The 26,452-nt window shown below is 41.8% G+C and overlaps 2 protein-coding genes and 1 long non-coding RNA gene across 6 annotated transcripts in view; 1 reads left to right on the top strand and 2 right to left on the bottom strand.

Annotated features, from left to right (window-relative positions):
• Positions 1 to 13,724, top strand: part of srgap1a (SLIT-ROBO Rho GTPase activating protein 1a) — a 103,160-nt gene extending 89,436 nt beyond the window's left edge. For 2 of the 4 annotated variants that reach the window (XM_034084613.2, XM_034084612.2), the window contains exons 19-22: positions 743 to 923; positions 4,564 to 4,701; positions 9,501 to 9,882; positions 10,744 to 13,724. In XM_034084613.2, the coding sequence (XP_033940504.1) occupies positions 743 to 923; positions 4,564 to 4,701; positions 9,501 to 9,882; positions 10,744 to 11,151 (1,109 nt within the window). In that variant the 3' untranslated portion in view covers positions 11,152 to 13,724. Of the gene's footprint in view, positions 1 to 742; positions 924 to 4,563; positions 4,702 to 9,500; positions 9,948 to 10,743 lie in introns of all 4 variants that reach the window. The other 2 variants (XM_034084614.1, XM_034084616.2) reach the window with 2 other exon arrangements.
• A 95-nt stretch (positions 13,725 to 13,819) lies between these two features.
• cfap263 (cilia and flagella associated protein 263) lies at positions 13,820 to 20,592 on the bottom strand. The gene is made up of 9 exons (XM_034085759.2): positions 20,438 to 20,592; positions 19,806 to 19,941; positions 19,399 to 19,554; positions 19,170 to 19,319; positions 18,421 to 18,531; positions 18,178 to 18,273; positions 17,340 to 17,447; positions 15,162 to 15,317; positions 13,820 to 14,956 (listed from the first exon to the last, which is right to left on the bottom strand). The coding sequence occupies exons 1-9, from the start codon at positions 20,527 to 20,529 to the stop codon at positions 14,816 to 14,818; spliced, it is 1,146 nt and encodes a 381-aa protein (XP_033941650.1). The 5' UTR covers positions 20,530 to 20,592; the 3' UTR covers positions 13,820 to 14,815.
• Positions 20,593 to 23,336: 2,744 nt separating this feature from the next.
• On the bottom strand, positions 23,337 to 24,790 carry LOC139433982 (uncharacterized). The gene is made up of 2 exons (XR_011643377.1): positions 24,114 to 24,790; positions 23,337 to 23,893 (listed from the first exon to the last, which is right to left on the bottom strand). It is a non-coding gene; the product is annotated as an uncharacterized lncRNA (long non-coding RNA).
• Between the last annotated feature and the right edge of the window lie 1,662 nt (positions 24,791 to 26,452).

Below are 26,452 nucleotides of genomic sequence, written 5' to 3'. Positions count from 1 at the left end.
CTGCCAATAAATAATAATTGTATCTGCTCTATCCATCACTGACAATACTCTTTTGTTTGTATAGTTATCACACAAATGGAAATTCAGATTGCTTTTAAAAGGGAATGGAAAGACATACATCAGACGTTAAGATTCCATTGAAAAGACGATAAAAACAGAAGCCGTAAATTCAAATAAAAAGGAATTGCATTTAAAAAAGAATATAAACATAAAGCATAAGACAGCAAAATATACATGCAGATAAAAAAAAGAGTTATGAAGCAATCATCGGAAAATGACAGCAAGCAATAATAATACTACCTTCTGTAGCTTCTAGCCTAGTGTTCTTCGTGTTCATTTGCCATGTCACTGATCCAGGGCTCTACTGGTACAGTTATTGAGTCTGTGTCAGCCCAGCCTAATGATCCATTCAGTGACTTACATGCCCCTCAGTCATATAGATCTCCTCTCACAAGCTCCTATAAATATCCTACTAAAGGTCCTCTGGGCCTACCATTGTAGAGCAGGGTTACTAATGACAAAAACTAATATATCCAACTGGCTGCTCATGCACAAACATGCCGGTTTTAGACGTGACTCTCCTGCAGTCAAGCCAACAAGTCAGCATTTTTGATCTCATACGATAGCACCACCTGTGTCAATCATTAAAAATGTCTGCACATGCGATAATAGCCGACTCTACTCAATGTGTTTGCCCTGTCTGACATACCTGACCTGTGTAATCCTCTCTCTCCGTTGGCAGAGGGTGAGCCCATTGAAGCCATCGCCAAGTTTGACTACGTCGGGCGCTCTTCCCGAGAGTTGTCTTTCAAGAAGGGCGCCTCCCTGCTGCTGTATCAGCGGGCGTCAGAAGACTGGTGGGAGGGGCGGCACAACGGCATCGATGGCCTGGTGCCACACCAGTACATCGTGGTCCAAGACATGTGAGTGTTTTCATCGAGCGTCATTTAATATGTGAAAATCAATGTATCCTATCAGCATCAAGCTCATGAGAGAAAGCCATTGTACTATCTTTGGTTCTTTTTTTCATCTAGCACCAACATCAAGATACAAATGTATTTGTTAATGCTGTCAAAATTATCACGTTAACGGCGGTAATTAATTTTTTGAATTAATTGCGTTAACATATTTAACGCATTTAACGCATGTGCAGAATGGCCCGCCCCATACATCCCACCAGCGCCAGGGTATGGCTGGGGTAGGCTACACCCATACCAAGAAATGGCTTAGCCCCACCATGAAAAATGATGTTAAAGTAAGCAAAATAAAGTCTGCCAACTTGCGCGGAGTAAATTGCACAGACAGCAGTTAGTCAGATTGATTTCAGTAGCCACTTGTCTGGAAATACCATAGACTGTAGAGGGAAATATCGAAGACTAGAAAACGGGTTTGAAAACTTTTGTCACGTAGTGATCGTCTTCTCAATAGAACATCTTTGATAATGTCTTCTGGCCAATCAGAATCAAGATAACGACGGAGAATACTTTTGCTGTAGTACAGGGGTGCACAAACTGGTACGCAGGTTATGTGCGTAATCTGAAATGCGTACCGTCACTTGTGTCACAAAGCGCATTTGCGTACCGACGTACTTGTGAAGCTTTTCCAGAAGGCGGTTAGATCACCGGACGACAGAGTCGGTCTCCGTGTGCACAGACAGGGCTGCTGTTAACGTCGGTCTGTACAACGGAACTGTGCCAAAACTACGCCAACCGGCTGCGGAGGGAGACTCCCCCCTTCACTGGAGAACTGCGCTAAAACAGCTGATCACAACGTTCACACTCTGTGGTCACGAAGTACTCCACTAGCCCCCCCCCTCTGTCGACTTTCCTGAAGTACTCCCCCGTTGATAGAAATCAACACGTAATGAATTAAGACCCCACGGTTTGATGATTGATAGGTGTGTGGGTTGTCTTTCATTTTGACACCCATTAATTAATTTTTAAACTGTGATTAATCTGATTAAAAATTGTAATCGTTTGACAGCCCTAGTATTTTTTCTTTATAACTATTATATTCCGCTAACTTGCACATGCTCCGGTGCTTAACATGTTTAACATTACTCCTGCAAAAAATCTGCCATGTCACTTTGAGCGTGTTAGCATGCTGATATTAGCATTTAGCTCAAAGTAAACCTTTGCTTCAGTAAAGCCTCACAGACTCAACACTCTAAAGCAGTGGTTCTCAAATGGGGGTACGCGGACCCCTAGGGGTACGTTGGAGTACTGCAGGTGGTACGTAAGATTTATTTTATGTTAATGAAAAACAAAACGTAATTAATGCATTTAAACAAACTACTAATAGTAGATTAACTACTTTCTTCAAAAGTTTACAGTAATTCTGGATAATAAAATGGGAACAATAAACGGGGTGCTCTCTTTTCCTCTCCCTCTCCTCTCGCTCGTCAGGCTTGTGCAGCTCGCTGAACCTGTAATAAGTGACCCAACAGTAAAGAATAAATATATGTATAACTAGTTTAGTTAGTTCCAGATTAGATGAAATAGCTAAGTGTGTTAGGTCTAACTCTTAGTGTATTTTGCTCCGCTCAACGGTCCGTCACAGCGGCGGAGCTGTGATCATGCAGAGCTGCGTGTTCTCCGTCAGCAGCAGCTGATCTGATCTCTGATCTCTCTCTCGCGTCCGGTTAGACTTCACTCACGTTTATGTCCAAATCTATCAGATCTAGCTAGTTCTAGTTAATGATATGACTGCCTGCTTATCAAAGGACCTAAACAATAAGCGTTGCTTGGCAACGGCTTGTGGCCGCAAAGTATAGCATTATGCATATGTTTATATGAGGGGTCAAAATCCCATGCTCATAAAATGCTCATATATATTTTTCTCTTTATTCCCCACGCCCCAAAATAAATAAATATACAAATTTTAGGAAAAGTAACGAAGTTTGAGCAGTGTGGGTTTTATATTAACAGAGTTACACATATTTCAAAACGCAAAGTGTAATAACTGCCTCCTGTCAGAATGACAAAGGTCCTCAGTGAAGCACAAGCCCATGTTTCTCACTACATTGTACAACTTATTAAAAAGATCAGTTCAATGCAACTAATGTCGTCTCAGTGTTATTGCATGATGTTAAAATTGGTTTACCATGGATTTAGTGATGGATTGTAAACATTTGAAATGTAGCATTTAAGTGTTTCTCAGTTACGAGGTTGTTGTTTTAATAAATCAGACACTGATGGTGCAGCACTGTACTGTACCTCTTTATATAGGCATGTTGTCCCTAACAAATTGCCTTACCTTCATTTTGGGATGGATTTTGATTGGCTGTCACTGTTTGTCTTTCATTCAATTGTTTTCTTAAAGCAATCCCAGCAATATAGTTTGTCTTTAGAGTTGTGGACTGGACTCTGCAATCCACTTGAGTTAAAACGATTATTCTAACAATATATTTTAGGTTATCATTCTTTGTGAAGAGGGTCTTTTGTCATCACATAATTAAAAGAAATCCTACAGGTGGTACACTGAAGAAACATTCCCCCCCTTACTCCAATCAGAGCCTTAGATATGCTTTAAGGAACAGCTCTCCCTGATGAGATCTCTGATGGTTAAACAACACACTTGTCCTTATTGATTTACCTCTATAGGAGGTTATGGGCCATCGGCTCATGCATCAAGGACCTTAAGACATGTTTGTCCTGAGCGCTGCTGTCTCTTTGGAGCTTTCTCCACCTCTAGGGTGCTCAACCAGCCCTTCAGTCATTCTCAGCTATAACGAGCATACAGCGGTTTGGACCGCCTAATGGACTGGATTCACTGTCTCGTTAGGACCTGAGCAAAATCACTCCAATCACTTAGTAGCTGGCCGACTAAACGGCCATTTAGAATTCCTTCCCTTCCTCTTTTGTTCCTTCCCCTGCCGTCAATGTGCCTCTATCAATAATTCACCATGAGGGGCACTGCTGGTGGGGTGTCCTCTTAGTTAATGAAAGAGCAGGGGGGGGGGATTTACAGCTGTACGGGTTGTGCCGCTGCTTAGTAACATCCTGCTCTCTACTTAAACAGAGCAGGCAGAGGAGTGTGAGAGATCTTCACTTGTCCAATAAAAGAGCCCAGAATAAAACATCTGAGAGACCCACTCCAGCACAGGAAGTCTCGCAGGAACTTTCTCAAAATGTTGTTTACCGCTGGATAGGTGCTCGTCCTTGCTTTGCCTCTCTGTGTGTGCTTTCATGCGGATAGTCACTCAATAAGTAAGTGTGTTTTTATGTCGGATAGTACACATCATTAGAGGCTCTGATTGCTGCCACCTGACAGGAACCTGCATCCGCTCACACACCTCACTGAAACCCACTCAGCTGGCTTGTGTGTGGGCATGTGCGTGTCACAGTATATCACCGGAATATGACTCATTCCACCCTGTGACCTTGAGGCAGGGGGGAGGGAGACATGCTGACTCACAGACAACTGATATCAAATACTGTCATCTAAGAACCATGCAAATATGAAAGATGGACTGGTTTGCTGATTTAGTCTTTTTTTCATCTTTTCTGTCACTTCCGCTTGCTCTTTCCATGTCTCAATGTCACTCTGTGTCCCTGTCCTCAGGGATGACAGTTTCTCAGACACTCTGAGTCAGAAGGCTGACAGCGAGGCCAGCAGCGGCCACGCCGGAGAGGAGAAATGCTCGGGGAAAGACTTGGGCTCGCCCTCTGACATCAGGATCTCGGAGGCCTATATCACCAGGTTGGTTTCCCACGGCTCGATAGCTGCACTGTTGGACTGAGATATCTCATTAACCATTACTGTAAGGGACCAACATGAAAAATATGGCATTTTCTGAATATTTTCATTATCTGTACAATTCACAAGAACTGAACATTTTCCATTTGGAACGGACGATGTGTTTTCCCAAGCAGAGATGCTCGAGTGTTTTGAAAAAGATGATTCTTGTGTGTATTGTGCATAAGAATTGACAATACCTAACAAGAAAAAAGCAAATGTGTTTACCAAAGTGCTTAAATATTCTTGCAATATTTTTAGAATAACGATGCAAATATAGAGATGGGTATTTAGGATATCCAACTGCATTCAACAATGCATAAGGTTTAATTGATTCTTTCGACAATATCCATATTGTCAAGGTATCCCACCGTGTAAAATGTAAAAACAGCACACATTTTTGTATCAGCTTTATCTAATTAAAGGCAACCCAATGCAATAACATCTGACAGTCCTGCTGCCTGTCTGAGTGGGCTTTAGTTTTGTGTCACCTAAAACGGCTAAAAGTTTAAAGGCTTTATTTTCATAAGCACAATAGCTACAGGGTAGTTTTAAAAAAAAAAAAAATACAAATCTCAAGTCCCAGGCTACTACAACAATGCAACATACTACATGTAAGACATAAAAAACAAATCAGAAACAATGATATAGAAATAGCTGTAGGTGTCAATACCAACTCCGGACTCTTAAAAAGCACTTATATTGGTCAAAAGAATGTTGTTTTCAATCATTTCCCTTATTGCAATTCAACAGCATACATCTGATGTGCCTGTTAAATGACTAAGCACCCAATCCTCAGTGAAACACATGCTGCCTCCTCCTGTCATCCCATCTCTTCAGCTCACCCTTTCAGGACTTCTCTTGCTGTATTTTATCAAAGTATTATGACATAGATGAATTATTAAATCCCAGCTGGTATGAGCTAGTCACACTGGAACATACTGTATTTGCACAGGGAGGCATGGCACACACATATCCAGTCACACCTCAGACTTCTTGGCAGCGGGAGCTGGGGGCGAGCCAGAGTTTTGTCTCCCCTCTTCATCGCTGCGTTTCTGCCGGTGGAGTAGGCGACCTTGAAGCGTGTCTGCTCCCGGCCCTTGCCAAATACAAATGCTGTTTTATTCAGAGCCATACTCCCACCCTGCACTTCACTGTTGAAATGTTGATGATTCATACTCGAAGCAGCGTTTACACACTGCAGGAATGTGTGCGCGTCTCAATGAACCGTCTTTTTCACACGAGCCTTAATGAAGCCGTCTCCCTGTCAACAGCTCCCAGGTGACTTCCACCTTCATCTGCATCTCCACCCCCCCGCCCGACTGCTCTTCCATTCAAACAATCCTCAAATGTGCTGAATCATTTAGATCCTGAGCTTTATTTAGATATTTTCCTCTTGTAGCATTCTCACCAGACAGGGGGTCTCGTAGCGCTGGCATCAGCGAGTGTTAGTAAACAATGCAGTTAAGTTAGTGACTGTTATAGTGGAGAGGATGCATTATTATTTGATTATAAACCACCTACTACAGATGATCCTTTTTTTCATTTTCAACAAAAGGAAACTCCCAGAATCCCTTGTGATATACATTATTATCAGGCATGGCCCAATAGCCAAAGGGTGGTCTGTCAGTGTGTTTACAGAGTAGGTGGCAGGGCATGTTGTTGGACACACAGGTGTTTTGTATGCAGACTGCCCCCCCTGCAGGCTGTCAGTGGTTCCTACAGTTGTTTACCAATCCAGATTTCTCACTGCAGTCTGAAAGAAAAAAAAGGTCTGTTGCCAGGCACACCAGCCACCAATGAGTCTTTATTCTCCAGTGTCTAACCTATCATCAGTAGCTGTTAGGGATGTAACGATACCAAAAACTCACGGTACGATCATATCGAGATAACAAGTCCACGGTACGATATTTATCGCAATATTGAATAATAAAGGGTGGGGGGGGAATTCAATTAATTTTTTTCAATACACATTTTTTTTACTCGGAAAATGTTTCTTAATTAAATAATAAATCTGATTTGTACAGCATTAGTAGGATAGCAGTATTTTAAAGTGTCAAAAACAAAGTGACAGTAACAGACTGGAACAAGAAAACCAGTGTTTTTGTACCTACTAGTACTACCAAACAAAGTAGGCATTTTCATTGTGCCACTGCATCTCACAAATAAACAAGGACATTTAATAATCAGACCCTGCAATAAAATAAATCAAGTTTCACTTTAGTTTTTCAAGTAACTCAGCTCAAACTCACTAGTCACTCACTCAGCATCATCAGACAGGTTTTTAGGAATATGAGAATGTCCATATTTCCAGGTATTTATAAGCTGGGATGTTTGTGCATTTACAATATCCCCTGCTCTGGAAAAAACTCTCTCGCTTGGTACTGATGTTGCTGGGACAGCAGTGGTCGCGTTAACTGAATATTTTATTTAACAATGACGGAAAAATCTGAAAGCAGTCTGTCATTTTGACAGATTAGAACAAACTCAGAACAGTGCCAACGTTTCCCCGCAGCGAGGCTCTGGTGTTATGCCGTGTTATGCATGCCCTCCAAAAGGAAATTATATAGTTTCCAAACCGTACTTTGCCGTACAGATCAACACATGTCTGGGAGGTTTTGCTTTACGCTGTGTGCACTCCCGCGAGGTGCATGCACACACGCCATAACACCGCCCCCCCCCGTTGACATTTCACGGGCGTGCTCTCTCGTGAACTGTTCAGACCCGACTAGTCTAACACCACCTCAGTGGGACGGAGAGATATGCTTTGGCCATGGGTGACAGCAGTGGGTCAAACTGTGCATTGTCTCTCCACCACTTCAAAAACAATACCGTTTTTGCCAAGAAGTTGAGGCTTATTGACAGGGCGAGATATAAATATACTGTTGGTACTTGTCAATGTCTCTAGGTGTGTAAATGTAGCCCTGTAAATACGATGTCCTTTTGTGTTCTGTTGTTTTATGTTCATGTTGTAACCTACTTGCTGCCATGTTGGACAGGTCTCTTGAAAAAGAGATCGATGATCTCAATGGGACCACCTGGTTAAATAAAGGTTTAAAACAACAACAAACGTTATTTACCGCGATATTCGGTATATCGTTACATCCCTAGTAGCTGTTAGTATCAGGATACCTTTATTCATCCCACTGAGGGGACATTTACATTGTTACAGCAGCAAAGAGCCAAAGACAGCATATTGTAGTAAAAAAAGTTACACAATTTACAAAAAACACATCCTGTTCAGTTCTGAGGATTTAGCAGCTAGGTATATATTGCAGTTATTAACGGCATATATATATATATATATATATATATATGGCACATAGTTTGTGGTTAACAACAAGGAGTGTTATAGTCTGTGTTGTTGTGTGTGTGGGGTCTACTAGGGGCCGTGGTGGTTATATAGTCAAAGTACCGTCAAGAAGTATATTGTGTGCACATTTATAAATATTTAGTGTGTTTTGCAAAGCAGGTACATATTTTCAGATTCTTACATAAGAACCTTCTGAGACTTTGTGGTTTATATAGATGTGTAGTTTTCTAAGAGGACATGTTGGGATAACAGTGGCTTTGCCTGAAGAGCTGCAGTTCCATTCCCTGAGCTCCTTCATATCCGTACTCATTACTGCTCTTAGTTCAGCGCGGGGATGCAGCTGTCTGGAAGACTTAATGATAATGGCTGTGCGGGCGTTCATTAGACGTAAACTCCCAAATGAAGCCATTTGCAGCAAAGAGATTAAAGGATAAGTCATTCTCTGCTTTTTCACCAAAAACAATAATGCCTTATTCAAATATTTAATCTGCCGTGTATCATCTTTGAAATGTTATTTCTTTATTGTGTCAAGTTGTTGCCATGGCAGAAATTATTATTCTAAAAGAAAAAGGAGAATCATGACATGATTATCAGGTAACTTCAATCATTTAGCTTTTAGACTGAAGTGATAATATCTGCTTCTATTCATGTGTACATCTCCTGTATCTGTAGCCACTGTAGAGCTGTTAGTCATACATATGACTGATGCCTTCATGTTCGGCTCCGTTTCTCAGAATGTGTATCTTCCCCCGGGAAGTCTGTTTGAGAGCTCTGACAAACCTCAGGCCTCCTCCTCTGGCTGCGAGCCTGATCTGCTCTCCCTGATCTGTAAATAAGCTTCAAGCCCTGACATCGCCACCGATGACTCTTTGTTTTTCCAATTGACAAGGATTCATTTCTGCATATTGTGCTAAGGTTCGGAGGATGTTCATGTCTGAAGGATTACTGTAGTTTCACAATGAGAGCCAAATGCATCCCTTAAATAATGAAAGGCTTATATTTGTGTTAGTCCAAAAACTAGAGTGCGCAGTTATTCCCCGAGCCCAATGGAGCATTTGTGTGCCTCTTGGATAATTGTATTTCTTAAGTACTTTTTACAACTTGTTGTGTGGCTTTGAGCTTCAAGTCGTAGTGTTGTAACAACATGAATTGTTTAAAGAAGGTGTTTCTTTTGTATTGCTGTTTTCTGTTTCACACGTTTCTTTGCACACTTTCACGTATCGATTTAAAACATATTTTGACTCCAATATAAGGCAGCACATTTGCCCTGTCTCACAATGTTACACAGATGGACAAAATGTTCCAAGAACACAACCTCCTTGGCAGAAAAAAAAGGTTTACTATCTAGCTATATGCCATTATGGGATAAAATGTTAAAAGACAAAAACTGTATGGAATAAATAAATAATTAGCTTTGTTGTTTCCGCTCTGTCCCACCCGTCTATTCCAGCCGGCACAAGAAAAGATCAGAACCCCCCTCTCGGAGGCCCCCTGCCCGCCCCAATGATGTCATGGTGCACCCCTCCCAGCACGGACACGGAGGTCACGGAGGACATGGAGGGACCCCTGAGATGGGCTCCCCAGTTCTGGGCCACTTCAGCCCGCGGGACATGCTGCGGACTCGGTCCCACCTCCCCATGGACAGCCCGGAGCGCCGCCGCCGCACCGGGCACGGCAGCCTGACCAACATCAGCCGCCACGAGTCTCTGAAGAAGATGGAGAGCCCCCCGATCCGCCGCTCCACCTCTTCGGGCCAGTACAAGGCCTTCGGTGACCCCCACCACCTCCACCACCACGGTGGCAAGCCCCTGGACCCGGAGACCATCGCACAGGTCAGCGCGGGACGAGCAGCGACCCGACCGCAGCTCCCTCCACCATCAAAGCCCTGCCCCGCCCTGTAAACACTTAGTCAGTCTTCTGCTTCCTCTGGCTGCTAGTGTTCGTGTGCTAACTACACGCTAAAGGCTAGCTGCACAGGCAGACAGCAGGGAGCATAGCTGCACACTGGGACGCATAGCATCACATCTACTATAGGCATAGGTTATAGGCACACAACAACACAACTCCTAGAGCACCATTGTGTTCTTTTTAACCAAACCTCTCTCAGAGGGGCGTGGGGAGGGGCTCCATGTTTTCATCTGAAGTCACAGACGGAGAATCAGCACTTTGGAAACAGTATTTCGAGCCAAACACTTCAGAGACGTTTTGTAGATATCTGAGGCCTATAATAAGGTAATGAAAGACAGCATCATAGGGATCTTTAATACACACATTTCTGCAGATTGGAAGACTGTGGATGTCATTTTTTGTCACATACGTAATATAATAGTGAATCCATGAATTACATTTGAATTAGAGGTCACTTTGCTGGGCTGTCTGTCTGCGTACTGCGAGCATGCTCAGATCATCAGTGTTTTCTGCATCTCCTTCACTGTTTGAAGTCATTAGCATGTAGAGCGAGAGTTGCCGAGTCTCTGCCAACTCTCCGCATGTATAATGCATGCTTTCTTGAAAATCTGTCACTGTGGTCCTCTGTTAACATCACTTTGTATGTTCCCTGCCCTCCAACTCTCAAGTCTTGGCAGTTTTCTCTCCTTTTTACCCCCCGCCTTCCTGTGTGCTGCTAATCTCCCTCACCCTTACAGTCTCTTCTCCCCCCTAAACCCCCCCCTCTCTCTCTCTCTCCCCCACAGGACATAGAGGAGACGATGAACACCGCCCTGAATGAGCTGCGCGAGCTGGAGAGACAGAGCTCGGCCAAGCACGCCCCCGACGTGGTGCTGGACACCCTGGAGCAGCGGCAGACCTCCGGGGGCAGCGGGGGGGGTCCCACGCCGGCCAGCTCCAGCGAGTCCCTCAGCCCCATCCACGGCGTCACGCTGAGGTCCACCGCCAACACAGAGCCGCCCATCCGCCGCAGCACCAGCTCCTCCAGCGACACCATGAGCACCTTCAAGCCCCTGGTGGCACCCCGCATGGGGGTACAACTCAAACCCCCCGCCCTGAGGCCCAAGCCCATGGTCCTGCCCAAGACCAGCCAGGCCTCACCGCCTCCACCCACGTCTGCTCAGGACCCTTTGGACAAGTCCTGCACCATGTGACCACCGAGGCGGAAATGTAAAGCAAAAACCCTCGAATTCCAGGAGCTGCAAAATGTTACCAATGTCTTCATCGATTTACTGAACCTACTATCTGAGAACGTGTAAATGACCTGGACAGGAAAATACATTTGAAAGCATCATAAAGAGGACAGGAGTATGCTAACAGACCTCCAGTTATGTGTTCATATGCTTAGGTTAATATTATCTAACTTCTTTTTTTCTGTTTTGTAAAGACCTTCAAACAACAAATCACAGAGGCTTCCTTCATGATTTTAGACACATATACACAAGGTAGTTTAGTTTACAGACATTCATGAACTCTGAACACGCCGCATGTAGCTCCCGTTTACCACTGAACCTGAAGCGGCGGCATCTCACTCCACATTATGATTTGTTTAACTTTTTGCTCTCCTATAGCAGAGCCAGTGAAGGTGTTTTGAACTGGTTGAAAGGCCTTACTAACCGATTCCACACATATTATTAAGTTGCTGTGACTACCTGGAGAGAAAGGGTGTGAAGGTTGGACTGATTGAAACCCTTAACGGTACGTTGTTAATAGATGATAGTACTGATAGCAGCGTGTTTTCTTCACTAGCGTACACACTTACTTTTGCCAAGGCATACCTTCTCCTGTGTTTCAGAAACGTCACCTCCGTGCTGGATTCACTTACATTTATTTTGAACATGTTGCCTGGAAGGAAACATGACTATTGGATTAAACCACTACTTCACTATGTATGTTTGATGCATTTTTTAATTCAGGCATACAATAAGCCTAATAATAAATTAAGCCTTTGCATCTGTATAACAAAAGTGTGAAAAACGATGACAAATGATCTCCTTTAGAGTATACTAAACAAAGCTATATGTGGAACACGTCATAGCTTCTTTTACGCCTTGCTTGGCTTTACCTACCCAAAGATATGACCGTACACAGCATGGATGGTGTCCCTCCTTGTATGATGTAGCCGTTCTTCATAGTCCCGTGTGTATCGACTCATGGCGGGAGCGCTGCCGCTAGCCATGGACCTGATGACTGTTAGCGTGAAAGCCAGATGCTTGTCCTGAAACAGAAGCTAACTTGTGTCTGTTTTATGTTCAGGTGAGACTGTCAATATTTCTTTTCTTTTTTTATTGTCGTACTGGATTTTGTGCATTTGTGGATGACACCTCTAAATGCTTGACATGTGGCAGAAAACAGGATCAATGATGGACAACCAGTGTGTGTGTAGAGTTGCATTGAAATGCAGTAGCCCCATAAAGCTGTCTGTGCCAGAGCGGCGACTGTGTGACTGCGACCCTGATGTCTTGTGTTTGTAATAACCTCAGTACTGTAGAGACAAAACAAACTGGGTGGATGTCCTCCTGGGATAGTTTGTCTAGCTGCGCATATTAACACCCACAACACTTTCTAATAGCAGGTTTACACTATTTTTGACTTGTGTGTATAATAATTAAAAAGATGATTCATTTCTGATTTACTAACTTTCATTATTTTTGTGACCATTTTTGTTTCTGGGTAGAAACGACTTAGAACAAATGATGTAGAATAAATATCCAGAGATACAGTATGAAGCCAGTTGTACAAAAAAAAAATGAAGAAGTGCTTTTGTCACTATGTTGTTATCATCAACAGTAGGACTCATGCCCTGTGTAGGCTTTAAGCTGTAGTATGTACATCTGTAGTATGTACTTGTGAAAGTGCCTTTAAAAATGTTTTAGAGGAACTTCAGACATGCTGTTAAATGTTCACATCGACGCAGAAGAAAACACATGAATTAGTAACAATGCCATTTTCTCACAGCAGTTGTATGACAGAGTTAATCGTAAATAAACAGCTTACCCATTGTGACATTGCACTTTTATGTATATAACTGTATATATGGCATGTAACATCATAACGTAGAGTTCTCTGAGGGCTCATACCTCCGAGGATTTCTTTCTAATAAAGGAAATAGTTTGTCGAGTTTGAGGTGATTTTTTGCATTTTATATTGAGTACATTTGGCTACTTATTGTCAGTGATGGAAACCGATTACTTAACATACATAACTTACATAACCCATTACAAGAAAATTAATGACATCCAAACATTTTTGTGGCAAGAGAACCCTTTGTAATAACCTGCATTTATGTTTACATTTGTGCTAAAACGAGGTCTGATCTTCATCTGAATTGCAATAATTAATGAACACAAATGATTGCTTGTGCTTGTCCGTATTTAAAACCCAATTTAAACATTCACAGTGTAGGTTGGAAAAAGTATTTGAACCCCTATACTTAAACAAAAGCTAATCGAGTTAGGACTTAGCACACCCCGTTGTATTCAGTGAAAGTGTGGATTAAGCTCTCAAACATTTAAATGTTCTGTTCACAATCTGCTGATGTGAACCATGCCTGGCAAAAAAGAGATCTCAGAAGACCTACAATCAAGAATTGTGGATTTGCATAACGCTGGAGAGGGTAACAAAATCATCTCTCAGAGTTTAGATGTCCATCAGTGCACAGTTAGACACATGTTCTATAAATGGAGACAAGTCAGTACTATGGCCCAGCAAAGATGACTTCAAAGGCATAACGCAAAATAGTCGATGACATTAATAGGTAAGTAAGATTTAAAGGCTTAAATGTATCATTAGAACCAGTTAAAATCTCATTTCATGCAAAGATCGTTGCAGTGAGCTTTATTCCCAACAGTGGGTGAAAAAGTTGAATCAATAGAGCATAACTGACATAATTAATTGAGTACATCATCGTGATGGCATAGTAACCAATACACAGTAAGGAATACATCATTTATCAAAATAATTCAGTATACAATGATTGTTTAGTGATTGAGGCAACAGGGCTTGATGGAGCGTGGATTGAGATGAATAGAAGATCTACAGTACAGTTCATTCTTCATGCAAACATCTCTCCTGTACAGGGGGGGGAAACTAAGACTTCAAGGTTGTATTCCCCGAACATTTTCTAAAAAGTATTAAAGGTCACCGATTATGCAAGATCCACTTTTTCATGTTTTATACATATGTGGAAAAAGATTCTCTTTCTTTTTGTCCTGATCCATTTCTATAAAAACCTGTCTGAAAATGAGCTGATCAGATTTTGGAAACTTTGTGAAGTCATAACGATGTTTTGGCTTGTGTAACCATTAGCCAATCAGCAACCAAGGTAAGACCCCCCCCACCTTATCACCTGAATCTCCTCCTAGAGCACCATTGTGTTTGCAGCAGTAGCACAGTCTCCTTCTCTGATTCTCTAAGTCTCCTTCTCTGGTTCTCTATGTGTTCTCTAAGTGTTCTCTAAGTGTTCTCTATGTGTTCTCTAAGTGTTCTCTATGTGTTCTCTATGTGTTCTCTAAGTGTTCTCTATGTGTTCTCTATGTGTTCTCTATGTGTTCTCTATGTGTTCTCTAAGTGTTCTCTAAGTGTTCTCTATGTGTTCTCTAAGTGTTCTCTATGTGTTCTCTATGTGTTCTCTAAGTGTTCTCTATGTGTTCTCTATGTGTTCTCTATGTGTTCTCTAAGTGTTCTCTATGTGTTCTCTAAGTGTTCTCTAAGTGTTCTCTAAGTGTTCTCTATGTGTTCTCTAAGTGTTCTCTATGTGTTCTCTATGTGTTCTCTATGTGTTCTCTAAGTGTTCTCTATGTGTTCTCTAAGTGTTCTCTAAGTGCGGTGTTCTGCTATGTGCGGGAGCTTCACTGGGATGTGCTGCTCTGCAGGTCTCGCTCCAGCCTCAGCTCTGCACACGGCAGGAAGAGAGGCTCTCTGTGCGCTGCGGACTGTAGAGCGGGTCTTCAAGGCCATCTGGGGAAAACAGAGAAGAGAGAGCCCACTGTTTTGGTTCCTCTCGCAACAGTTTGTTATGCAGCTGGTATGAGTGGGTGTGGTATGATAAAACAAAAGAAGATAAACAACACTTCAAATCATATCATCAAGTGTCAGAGAGTCCTGGAGAGAATTCCAAAGATAGTGTGTTGTCTTTGGGGTAAATGAAAAATGGAATGCTTACCTCAGCGATCCCAATTGTTCTATCCAGAGTGTGAATGCTCTGCTGCAGCTTCTTGTGTTTGCCCTTGACCTGCATGTACTCTGTGATACCAGGAGCCTGGTAATCTGTCATCTGGCGCCGCAGGTGCTGGTTGAGGGCCTCTGCCTTCAGACGCTCCTGAAGTACAAGGAACGAAGTACATTCACAGAACTAAGAGATACATGAAGTTTATGGAGCATGGCCACGCCTCGACCCCATCTCTACTCCCAGCTGAGCATGTCAATTAAAAGACTAATGTCACAGCAGGAAAAGCTTGTCCATGCTTTTACCTTCAGTCGACTCGACTACTGCAATGGTGTCTTCACAGGTCTCACTAAAACATCTATTAGAAAGCTGCAGCTGATTCAGAACGCCGCTGCTCGAGTCCTCACTAACACTAAGAAAGTGGATCACATCACTCCTGTTCTGAAGTCTTTACACTGGCTTCCTGTGTGTCAAAGAATAGATTTCAAAATACTGCTGCTGGTTTATAAAGCACTGAATGGTTTAGGCCCAAAATACATTTCTGATCTCCTGCTAAATTATGAACCATCCAGATCTCTCAGGTCTTCAGGGACTGGTCAGCTTTCTGTCCCCAGAGTCAGAACTAAACCTGGAGAAGCAGCGTTCAGTTATTATGCTCCAAACATCTGGAACACACTCCCAGAAACCTGCAGGTCCGCTGCAACTCTGACTACTTTTAAATCCAGGCTGAAGACTTTTCTTTTTGCCGCTGCTTTTGATTGATATATTCATATCTCACACTGCACTTTAACTTTGACTCACTTTGCTCTTTATCTTTGCTTTTAAATGAGTGTTTTTGGATACCATTTTATAATATGTTTCTTAATGCTCTTAATGTCTTTATTTTTTGTAAAGCACTTTGAATTGCCTTGTGTTGAAAGGTGCTATATCAATAAACTTGCCTTGCCTTGCTATCCGGCCAAACATCCAGCCATTGCTTGTCTCCATTCTCTCAACCCACCCTCCCTCTCCCTTCCCTTCATACATTCCTACTTCTTCCTCATCCTAAGACCCTTCATCCCTCCAACCATCGACCCGTCATCGATTCCTCCCTACATCCCTCCATCCCTTATCCCTCCATCCCTTCTCCTTCCATCCCTTATCCCTCCATCCCTTATCCCTCCATCCCTTATCCATCCATCCCTTATCCCTTATCCCTCCATCCCTTATCCATCCATCCCTTCTCCTTCCATCCCTTATCCCTCCATCCCTTATCCATCCATCCCTTCTCCTTCCATCCCTTATCCCTCCATCCCTTATCCCTCCATCCCTTATCCATCCATCCCTTATCCCTCCATCCCTTCTCCCTCCATCCCTTCTCCTTCCATCCCTTATCCCTCCATCCCTTCTCTTTCCATCCCTTATCCCTCCATCCCTTCTCCTTTCATCCCTTATCCCTCCATCCCTCCTCCCCTTCTCCTTCCATCCCTTATCCCTCCATCCCTTCTCCTTTCATCCCTTATCCCTCCATCCCTTATCCCTCCATCCCTTATCCCTCCATCCCTTCTCCTTTCATCCCTTATCCCTCCATCCCTTATCCCTCCATCCCTTATACCTCCATCCCTTCTCTTTCCATCCCTTATCCCTCCATCCCTTCTCCTTCCATCCCTTATCCCGACATCCCTTCTCTTTCCATCCCTTATCCCTCCATCCCTTCTCTTTCCATCCCTTATCCCGACATCCCTTATCCCGACATCCCGAATCTTTTCATCCCGACATCCCTTATCCCTCCATCCCTTCATCCCTCATCCCGACATCCCTTCCTCCCTCCCTTCCCTTGTCCCTACATCCCCTCATCCTCTCCACCTGTCTCCACTCCTATTCAACTAGTTCATATTTTAAAATGTCTCATTCTAGCAACCATCTGGGGTCCCGTAATAAGCCCAAGCAAAATCATGCCAGAGATTTAAACAGCATTTTGAGTTTCCCTCTGCCAGGACCATTCGCCATCATCATTTCATCACCCCCTCCATATCAATTCATTGTTACTTCCTTCATTAAACCTACACACATCATACTGTTGTGGCGTGGTCCTTGCTAGTGAAGTACAGTTTAAAAGAGGCTAGAAGTATTAACAGATTCCATCGTTTTGGGTCTGCCGTGCATTATTCAATGCACTCTGCCGCTCTGACAAACCTCCTCAGCGCGCACCATCTCCTCCTCAAGTTTGGCCAGCATCTGCTTCTTCCTGGTGATGTCATCGCTCAGCTCTGTGGACTCTCGTGTCACACTCTGCAGCTTCTCCTGAAGACACACACACACACACACACACACACACACACACACACACACACACACACACACACACACACACACACACACACACACACACACACACACACACACACACACACACCACCACATAAACTGGAGGGGACACCTCTAACATTATTATTGCTGTATTTCGAGCAAAGCTATGGAAGTATATTTTACAATGTTAACATAAAAAACCCGTTGCTACTGTAATTGTTAACAAGTCATTAATATTTCTTGTAATTATAGTTCATGATACAAGAAAAAGTCCCAACTTTTTTTTTTTTTTATTGGGAAATATCCCACACATAAAATATATTTGTTGTTACTGTGACAATCCAGATGGTGGTGCTCTTCACTATATGATTAATTGTATTATTATGTATGCATGAACTGAATTATGTTATTTGATCACTCAGTTTATAAAACAACTGAAAAGGTTTTTAGAAAAACTGAATACGTTAATATATGTGTATATTATTCTCATTTGTTGTTATATAATTGTAATGTATGCTATTCGTATCTGATTATATCAATTGCAATTGTCATGGTACTATTGTTTACCTGAAGTTTTGGTAGAATATCCTTTTCGTCAATAGAAAAAAACACACTCATGCAGATTTAGAAGCTGGAGCTAAGTCAAGCTATACTGCAACATTTCATTTATCTACACTAGATAACACAGAGAGAACGACCTCTCTCACACATTGTAATGACTTACCTTGTGTGAACTGAGGACACGTTGTACTTTCAAATTGTTGACTTGAAGTTCATCCCGGTTTTTGTCTATTCTCTGCTCGCTGTACTCCTGGAAAATCTTCAAAAAACAACACACAGTACCACACATTGTTACAGTAACTGACAAGCAGAGAGTGACACCCAATGATGATGGGTCATCATTGGTAACACTCTTTCTAGCCTTGTTAGCCCCTCTGGTTATAACCCTCACACTCTCATCATCTACCTCGTACTCGGCTTTCCCCGTCTCTTTCTTCTGTTGAAGCTGCTGCTGAAGCTTCTTCTCGCGGACCTTCAGTGCATGGTTCTGCCGAGTCAACTTCTCCACCTGTGTGACCTGTTTGTGAACAGAGTAGATCATGTGGATGAAGGTTGGGGGATGGTAAATATGAGTAGGGGTTGTAAAAGTACAGAAAACATGAGGAAGAAACCTATTATGCTCATTTTCAGGTTCATATTTATATTGTGTGCTTCTACTGTGACATGTTTCCATGCTTTAATGTTCAAAAAGGTCTTTGATTTTCTCATACTGCCTGTGCTGCAGCATTTCTTTTCACCCTCTGTCTGAAACCAGAGCCTAGTTTGCTCTGATTGGTTAGCTGGCCTGCTCTTTTGTGATTGGTCAACCGCTAAGAGATGTTCCACCCTTAGCCTATCAAACGCAATGTGTTGGACTACTAGCTAGTAGAAGTGGAGTGTTACGTAGTAATGTTTCTATGTTACGAAAGAAAACAAAGGACTACAAAGGAGGCATTTCATGACATCATTTGACGAAGAAAAATAACAGAATAAAATCTAAATATCTTGAAATTGTATAACATTTTTGAATTATGAGAGGTCAATTCAAACTATTCACTTTGAACAACTGCAAACATAATGCCAACTTTTTAAGTTAAAATGAGTAGCCACGTTTTGTTTCAAAAACAGTTTTTATGCTACTTTTCAAAGGTCATTAGACAGAACCCTATTTCTTACCTTTGACTTGTCTTCGATGTACCGGAGCAGCTTGTTGGGCTCCATCATTTCCAACCTTTTGTCCTTCATAGGTTTGACCATTCTGCGTTCAAAGTCGATCTTAGCCTTCCTGATTTCGGCAAGACGCAAATCTGCTTCTTCCATAGAGGCCTGGAGATACAAGCAGAGTTACCAGGGGACATTTTTTGTAGGCGTGCATTGTTTTTTTTATGCAAGTGTGTATTAAAACCTTGTAGTTGTCCTGAATTTGGTCATGTCTCTGTTTGAGTTTCTCCTGGTCCTGTCGTGTCTCTGCTACTTCTCTCTGTGCCACATAAAGTTTTTGTTCCAAGGTCAGCTGCTGGAGGCGATCCGATATGTTGGACTGGGACCTCCGCCTCGGTCCCTGACAAGGCACAAACACATTTACAAAATGAGAAGCGGAATGCAGAGAGGTCATCTGTCCGGCAACATATTTAGAATCAGGATTGTACCTGAGATTGTGGCAGGCCTTACTAATGTTAGTTAATATGAAGCAATAGCTATCACACTTTTAACCCAGAAAGTATTAAGTGACTTTACTCAAGAATAATTTACTTATCTTGATTTTTGTGTTGTAGTAGTAAAGGAGTTTTGTTCTCATTGGTTAGCACTTACCCCACCCTCCAGCTGGGAGTCTCCTGCTGCCCCCGAATCGTCCCCACCAGCTTGAGACACCAGGTCCTGAGGATCCAGTCGACCGATGAACCGCTCCAACATGTCGATCTCTGCCAGGAGGGCTGCATTGGAACATCTCGGGGTAAAAGTGACAACTTTATAGTCAGGTCAAGATAATAATAATGGTTTGTTTGTAGTTTAAGGTTTGTACGGTGAACATTTTAACTTAAACACCTGTAAAATATAAGCTATTGACTCACTACTGATAATTCAGCAAGAAAAACAGAAGCTCAACTTGTTATTTTGTAGTAGTTAACATAATAAAATGCAGAAGACCTGAACAACATGTCATAATGTAACCTATCCAAGTTTGTGCCTGTACTTCCTCTACTCTTAGCTAACAGTTATGAGTAAACGACTAAATAGAAAGCTACATTAAGCTTGTAATATTTCCATGCTAAATTAACTATTTTTCGCAATACTAACTAACTAAGCTACATTGCTAGTTCAGCCTTGTTAGCAATGTTAGCCCATTGTTAGCAACAAAATAGGCAAACTAATAAAGCCAATTTTAGGTTAACAAAGTTCACGGTTGACCTACAAGGTGTTTGTTGAGTATGTGTTTTCCTTACTTGGGTTCTTTGACTTGGTTGTAGAGGAGTTCCTTCTGTTCTTGAGTGACCTCTTTGCCTTTTTCTTCCATTAACGAAAGCTCACCCTCCATGGTTGCTATGGTACACGTAACTCTAGTAGTGGTTGCTAGGGCTCGTGATGCCTTCAGGGGCTCGCCTAACTCTCTGTAATCAGTTAATTTCGCAAAGAATAATAAAAGACCCGTTCAATTTCAACTGTAATGTATTCATTTTTTATTCTCTATACTACTTTACAGTGTTGTAACTAAGTCAAGATACTTGTGCTTTTCTTGAATATTTCAATTTGTTGCTACTTTTGGACTTCTTCCCAACTACAATTCAGAGGTAGGGAGAAGGGGGTAAATTGAGCCAGTGGGTAAATTGAACCACCCCCTGTAACCAAGCAACGCCTTATAGTTGTAATCAAGTGACCAGGAATTATGCAAGCTCCACCCATTTCTCATTGCCTGTGAAAGAGAGATGCTCATAGAGAGGCGAAGTCCCTCCCTTTCCGGGAGGCTCCATGGGACCCCGGAAGCGTAAAATTATACATTGAAGTCAATGGAGAGAGAAAGGTTATCTTTTGATCCCGTTTGAATTGTGCCACGAATGACACATATGATGTTTGTCATTTAAAAGAATATTTTGCAAGTCAAAAAAATTAAAATGTGTCGTAAAACTGTGAGTTACACATTTTTTGTGTGAAACCGCTGAGTGAACTACAGGTCTCTTGGTCTCGCACAATACGCGTCACCATCACAAAGATGGCCGTCACGTTAGCAAATGTCACCTGTTTCTTTCAGAATGAGAATAAAAGTATAAAACGAGGTGACTACAAGACTGGACACGTTGAGAGCTGTACATACACGAAAGGGGAGTTATTCGGTTCTGTAAGAGCAGCGGGACCGGCTTTACAAGGTGTTGGTGAGTAATATGAGTGCAATGTGTAACGTTAATGTCAGCTAGCTAACATTAGCTAACAAGGTACACTAACGTGTTTTGTTTCAGTAACTAGTGTTCTCCTTTAGAACTTCGTGGTCTGTGTGTGCTGTGCATAACATTAGTGTTCACAAGAACAAGGTACACTCCCGTGTTTTGTTTTAGTTGCTCTTCAGATTGAAGCGGCCAGTTTTATATCGACTATACTGTATGTGTGATTTCCTTTTACATCTCGTTGTGTCATTTGAGTTTATTTGCTGTGTGTAGATTCAAGGGTTTTGGTTATCTTGTCAATTTGTTTGGTTATCCAGGCACAGCTGTGCGTGACTCCCTCGGGTACACTGGTATGTGTTTTCCTAATGTAGAGAGCATTGATTAATTAATAAACTACACACTGAGTCTAGATCCTGACCAAATCCTTTTTATTGTTGATCAAAATGTTTTTCAAAAATGTATTCATACACATTAGAAAAATACAATGTACAATCACAACCAGTACAACACACATTACAAAAAATACAGAAAAAACAAACAACAACAACAATCAGACAAGAGGACAAACTATGGAAAAATAACCCCTCCCCACCCCAGATCCGGACCATCCTTGTATTATTGCTCATTCAATCTATTATAGCATGCTAACAACATGGTACTTTCTTTATTTGTACAGATCTGCATGGGAGACGATGGCGCGATGCAGAGCGCTGTCTGTGATTGTGCACGGGGGATGTACAAATGCAGCCACGCTGCAGCATTGGCAATATGTGCCATGTGGCAGATCAGCTCCACAGATGTTGAGTGCCAGTGGAGGAAGCCTGGCACTTCCAAAGTAGTCCAGCCGGTGGTCTCAACTCTACCAACAGTGAGAGGAGACATACAACCCACTGGCCAGAGACATCGCCACTCAGGATGTAGACTGGTTCAGGTCTGCACTGAGGGGCGCACAGTGTGGCATGGCATGGCTTTTGTCACCTGAGCCAGAGCCGCGGCCTCAACATCATGCCATTGTCACCGTGCCGGAGCTGGTGAAGGGGGTCGGGGGCTTGAGGCAATTCTTGCCTCAATGCGACTGAGCAGAGACCAGCAAGCTGCCATCCAGACAGCCACCGGAGGACAGCGGACAAAGTGGCAGTTACACAGGCGGGGCAGGTTGACAGCCAGCAAGTTTGGTTCTGTGCTGCGGTCGGGACTTTCATCCACTCCATGCACGTCCCTCATGAAGAGGGTGCTCGGGGGGGTACAACTTGGACGGAGTCATGGCTGTCAACTGGGGGGTTTTAAACGAGGCCGAAGGCTTTTGTGCAGGCCTCTCAGGAGACAGTGTTCGAGTCTGGTCTCTTTGTGAGTGAGTCTGTGTTTTGGGAGCATCCCCCGATGGACTTGTGCAGCCATCTGCCCTGCTGGAGGTGAAGTGTCCACCATCATTATATAGGATATATATATATATATACATATCTGTAAATTGTATAATTTTATTGATTTAAAGTATTTTTGATCTCTGTCTATAAACACAAACTGAGTAAGATTGACAATAAAGTTGACTTTGAAAAATATATATATTCTTTATGAAAATAGTTGACTGTTGGAGAAATGAATCCAAATGAAACGTTGGACTGAACTACAACTACGCCTTTAAATCTCTACGGACTGTTCTTCAGTGGGATGGCAAGTTGCTATCTTTAAACATTTAGTAGTTTTTTCTCAGAACAGATTTGATTTTCTGAAGTTAATTTAACTTTGGCGACCATGTAAGGTCATTATTAAAAAGGTACAATCAATTTGTTTAGGGTTGAATAAAATAATGATAAACATTTCATTTGGATAATTTACTGACAGAATAAGAAACTCAATGATGCTCTACTCACCTGTTCCTTTTTATAAAGTGAAACAGTTGAAATGATAGATTTTAGTAAACTTAACAACAACCTTCTCCAAAAGCTATCAAGGAATATACCGAATACTTGTTTTAGAACTTTATTACATATTTTTATATAAATAGTTTGAGTGATCCATAATTGACAGAAGCTTGTGTTTACACTGACCTGTTACTCATATATTAATGTCTTTGTAACTTCTTTAAACCACTACCTCACTCATTTCTTTCATTCATCACGGTTCAGTAAACTAAGTGATACATGAACCAGTTTAATAATTATAATAACGTAGGATTGCAACTCTTTGAAACTGTAGGTGGCTCTTAAAAGAGCCGTTGTGTTTGGGTGTGCTGGTCTCAGGTCAGTCTAAGCCCTCTCTCGCGGATGCAGCGGGCCAGCTGGATGTCCTTGGGCATGATGTTGACCCTCTTTGCTTGGTTCATCTTACTGGGGGGCAGCTACATGGATGTCGGTGCAGTCCACAGTCAGTGCAGTTGAAGGCAGAATGGATTTATTATTGACTCCGAATGAAGCACAACTTCATGTCATACAATACATTGACTTTATTTGTAATTGTGTGAAAACATATGAGCATTGATTAGCAAGCAGGACCCTCAGGAACAGAGCACGGTGATGGATGGAGCTGGGAAGAGAGAAGAATAAAGAAAACATATCAACTTCATTTTCGGATATTAAAAATTCAATTTCAAAACAAGTTGCCGCTCCTACAGTTTCCTCGTGTGTAAAGATGATTTCACTTGACCTATGCACAATATCACACTCAATACATGTGTGTCTCTGGGGGGTGCATTGTGCCTTTGATGTATATAAATAATATACCATAACCAAATACTATTACGTACAGTGGAAATCAGGTTGCCAGAGCAGGTCAGTCCAGTGTGCATGTTCCTCAGGGTCTCAGCAGTTACAGGTGAGGGAAAGGAAATAAAAGAGAAAAAGGTCAGTAACAACACTTTGAATAATTATCTCTTTTAATAATGTTCTCTCAGTAATCACTCAACTACTGTCTTTCCAACAACCAGATTGACTCACTATCATCACAATGAAACACGTCCAGAAGAATGGACCACAGATGGAAATTAGCTATTAGCTATAATCTGGCATATTGCATCTCTTCTCTTTGCTGAGATTAATGTTTTTGTATGCATGGTCCTTCTATAAATAAATACATGTCATGCAAAGCTGCCTGCCTGCCTTCCTTCCTTCCTTCGACTCTCCCTGAACTGCCTGATCTTTTAATGTTCAATGTTAACCATTTGAGCAGATAGCATTAAGTAGAAAAGATCGCAGATGCTAATCTGCCGTTAGCCTACCTCCCGCCCCCTTAGCACCTGGCGATAGGCTCCTCTTCAAATGTTTCACAAAATACTTAACATCATGACTACTCTTACTGTTTAACATTTGGGTTCACTTCATGTTAAGGCTAATACAAATGACAAGGCTAAGTAATGTGATGCTAATTAACGTGCTCGCTACTAGCTATGTAGCTAGCTTGACTGTGTTCCATGCACAACATGTGTATTACCTGAGATCTCTGATCCAGCGACTCCTGGTCCTTTCATCAGACGGGAAGCGATAGAACGAGCTATGATCTATAAGTATGATCACTTATGTGATTACAACCTGGTACAAAGCACACAGGCATCTTGTAAAAGTGAACTTATTTTTAGCAATCTCTTATTTATTGGAGGGAATAATCAGTTATGAGATCTTCTTCTTCGCTTTAATTACGAGTCGCAACCACTTGGAGCATTATCGCCTGTGACATCACTTACGCGAGCCAGAATGGGATTTGGGATTTGTAGTCTTTGTAGTCGCGTATTTTTCATAGTCTTATATTTCAACAGTTTTACGACAAAATGTGACTTTTTTGACATGGAACTTATTGTTTAAGATTGACAAACATCATATGTGTAGTTCGTGGCACAATTCAAACGGGATCAAAAGATACGTTTTCTCTCTCCATTGAATTCAATGTTAATTTTTCGCTTCCGGGGTCCCATGGGCCGGAAGTAGATGGGCGTGACTTCGCCTCTCTATTGGTCTGGTAAGTAAACATTTTTACAAAAAACGTTTTTTGCTTGTCAAAGTACATTTTCTAGATGTCAGCTATCATGTAAAAAAAAAGTATCCAGGTTTAAACACATATTGTATATGTTGTGTTGGCAGCGTATTAAACCATGTGAGTCATTAGGCTAAAGATGACTGCATTTTAATGCTAGGCTATTTTTTCTAAAATGGTGGCTATGGGGTGAAGTGAACCATGGGCCTTGGGGTAAGTTGAGCCAGTTTTTCAATGGAGAAATTAATGAAAGTAGGCCAAGTTGATAATAAGAGCTCATTGTAGGTTACATTTAAAGTTGAATTTAATTGATTTGATTGGTAAGATGTATGAAATGGTATCACCATTTGTATGATTACTTTTCCTTTTAACATGTTGAAAAAAATCTATCAATTCAATCGAAATTTATATTAAAAATATTTGAAAAACTAAGCTTGTATTTGGTTTGTTATTTATTGTTTATAGTTACCTTTAAGATTTGTTGTAGGTATGCCCAGGTTTGAACCGTGGTTCAATTTACCCCCTGACCTGGATCAACTTACCCCTAACCCGGGGCAAGTTGAGCCACAAGACTTTTTTTTTAAGAAGTAATATTTTCACTGCCCTTGATCAAATATTAATTCTTATCATTGCCATTGATAGGAGACATCCTTAATTATAGGTGTGTGTTTTCATTTTTACTATGTGTCATTTCTCCTTGCTTAGAGGACAGCATAACAAACAAATGACTCAACTCTCCCCTATAATAGTGTACTTTTACTCCACTACATTTATTAAATACCTTTAGTTACTTTACAGATTTGGATTAATGATGTGAAATATAATCAACAATTAAATAAGACTTTAGTTACACCTTGAGTAACATTCACAAGCTACCCTGCAGTATACAAAGTCATTAAAACTAGCTGCACCTACCAACTTTGATAAACACAACGATTGATCAAAACATATATTATTCTGAAATGGGCCGATCTGCATAATCAGTAGCCTACTTTTACTGTTGTACGTTAAGTATGTTTTGATTCTAATACTTTTGTACTACTTGAGTAACATTTTGATTGCAGGCTTTTTTCTTAACAGAGTATTTCCTTTTCTTCCACAGATGACATATTTCTATTT

This window comes from Pseudochaenichthys georgianus, chromosome 6, assembly GCF_902827115.2.
Source record: "Pseudochaenichthys georgianus chromosome 6, fPseGeo1.2, whole genome shotgun sequence".
NCBI lineage: Eukaryota > Metazoa > Chordata > Actinopteri > Perciformes > Channichthyidae > Pseudochaenichthys > Pseudochaenichthys georgianus.
The sequence above is the reverse complement of the archived record's forward strand: the minus strand, read 5'-3'. Positions and strand labels throughout refer to the sequence as shown.

Bases quoted from the DNA above. Each gene is read 5' to 3' on its own strand.
- cfap263 (XM_034085759.2), bottom strand. From the start codon at position 20,529: ATGGAGGGTGAGCTTTCGTTAATGGAAGAAAAAGGCAAAGAGGTCACT. The intron at 18,274-18,420 runs GTAGATGATGAG...TGTTTTTTGAAG, and splicing joins CGGGGAAAGCCGAGTACGAG to ATTTTCCAGGAGTACAGCGA. The intron at 17,448-18,177 runs GTAAGTCATTAC...GTGTGTCTTCAG, and splicing joins GTGTCCTCAGTTCACACAAG to GAGAAGCTGCAGAGTGTGAC.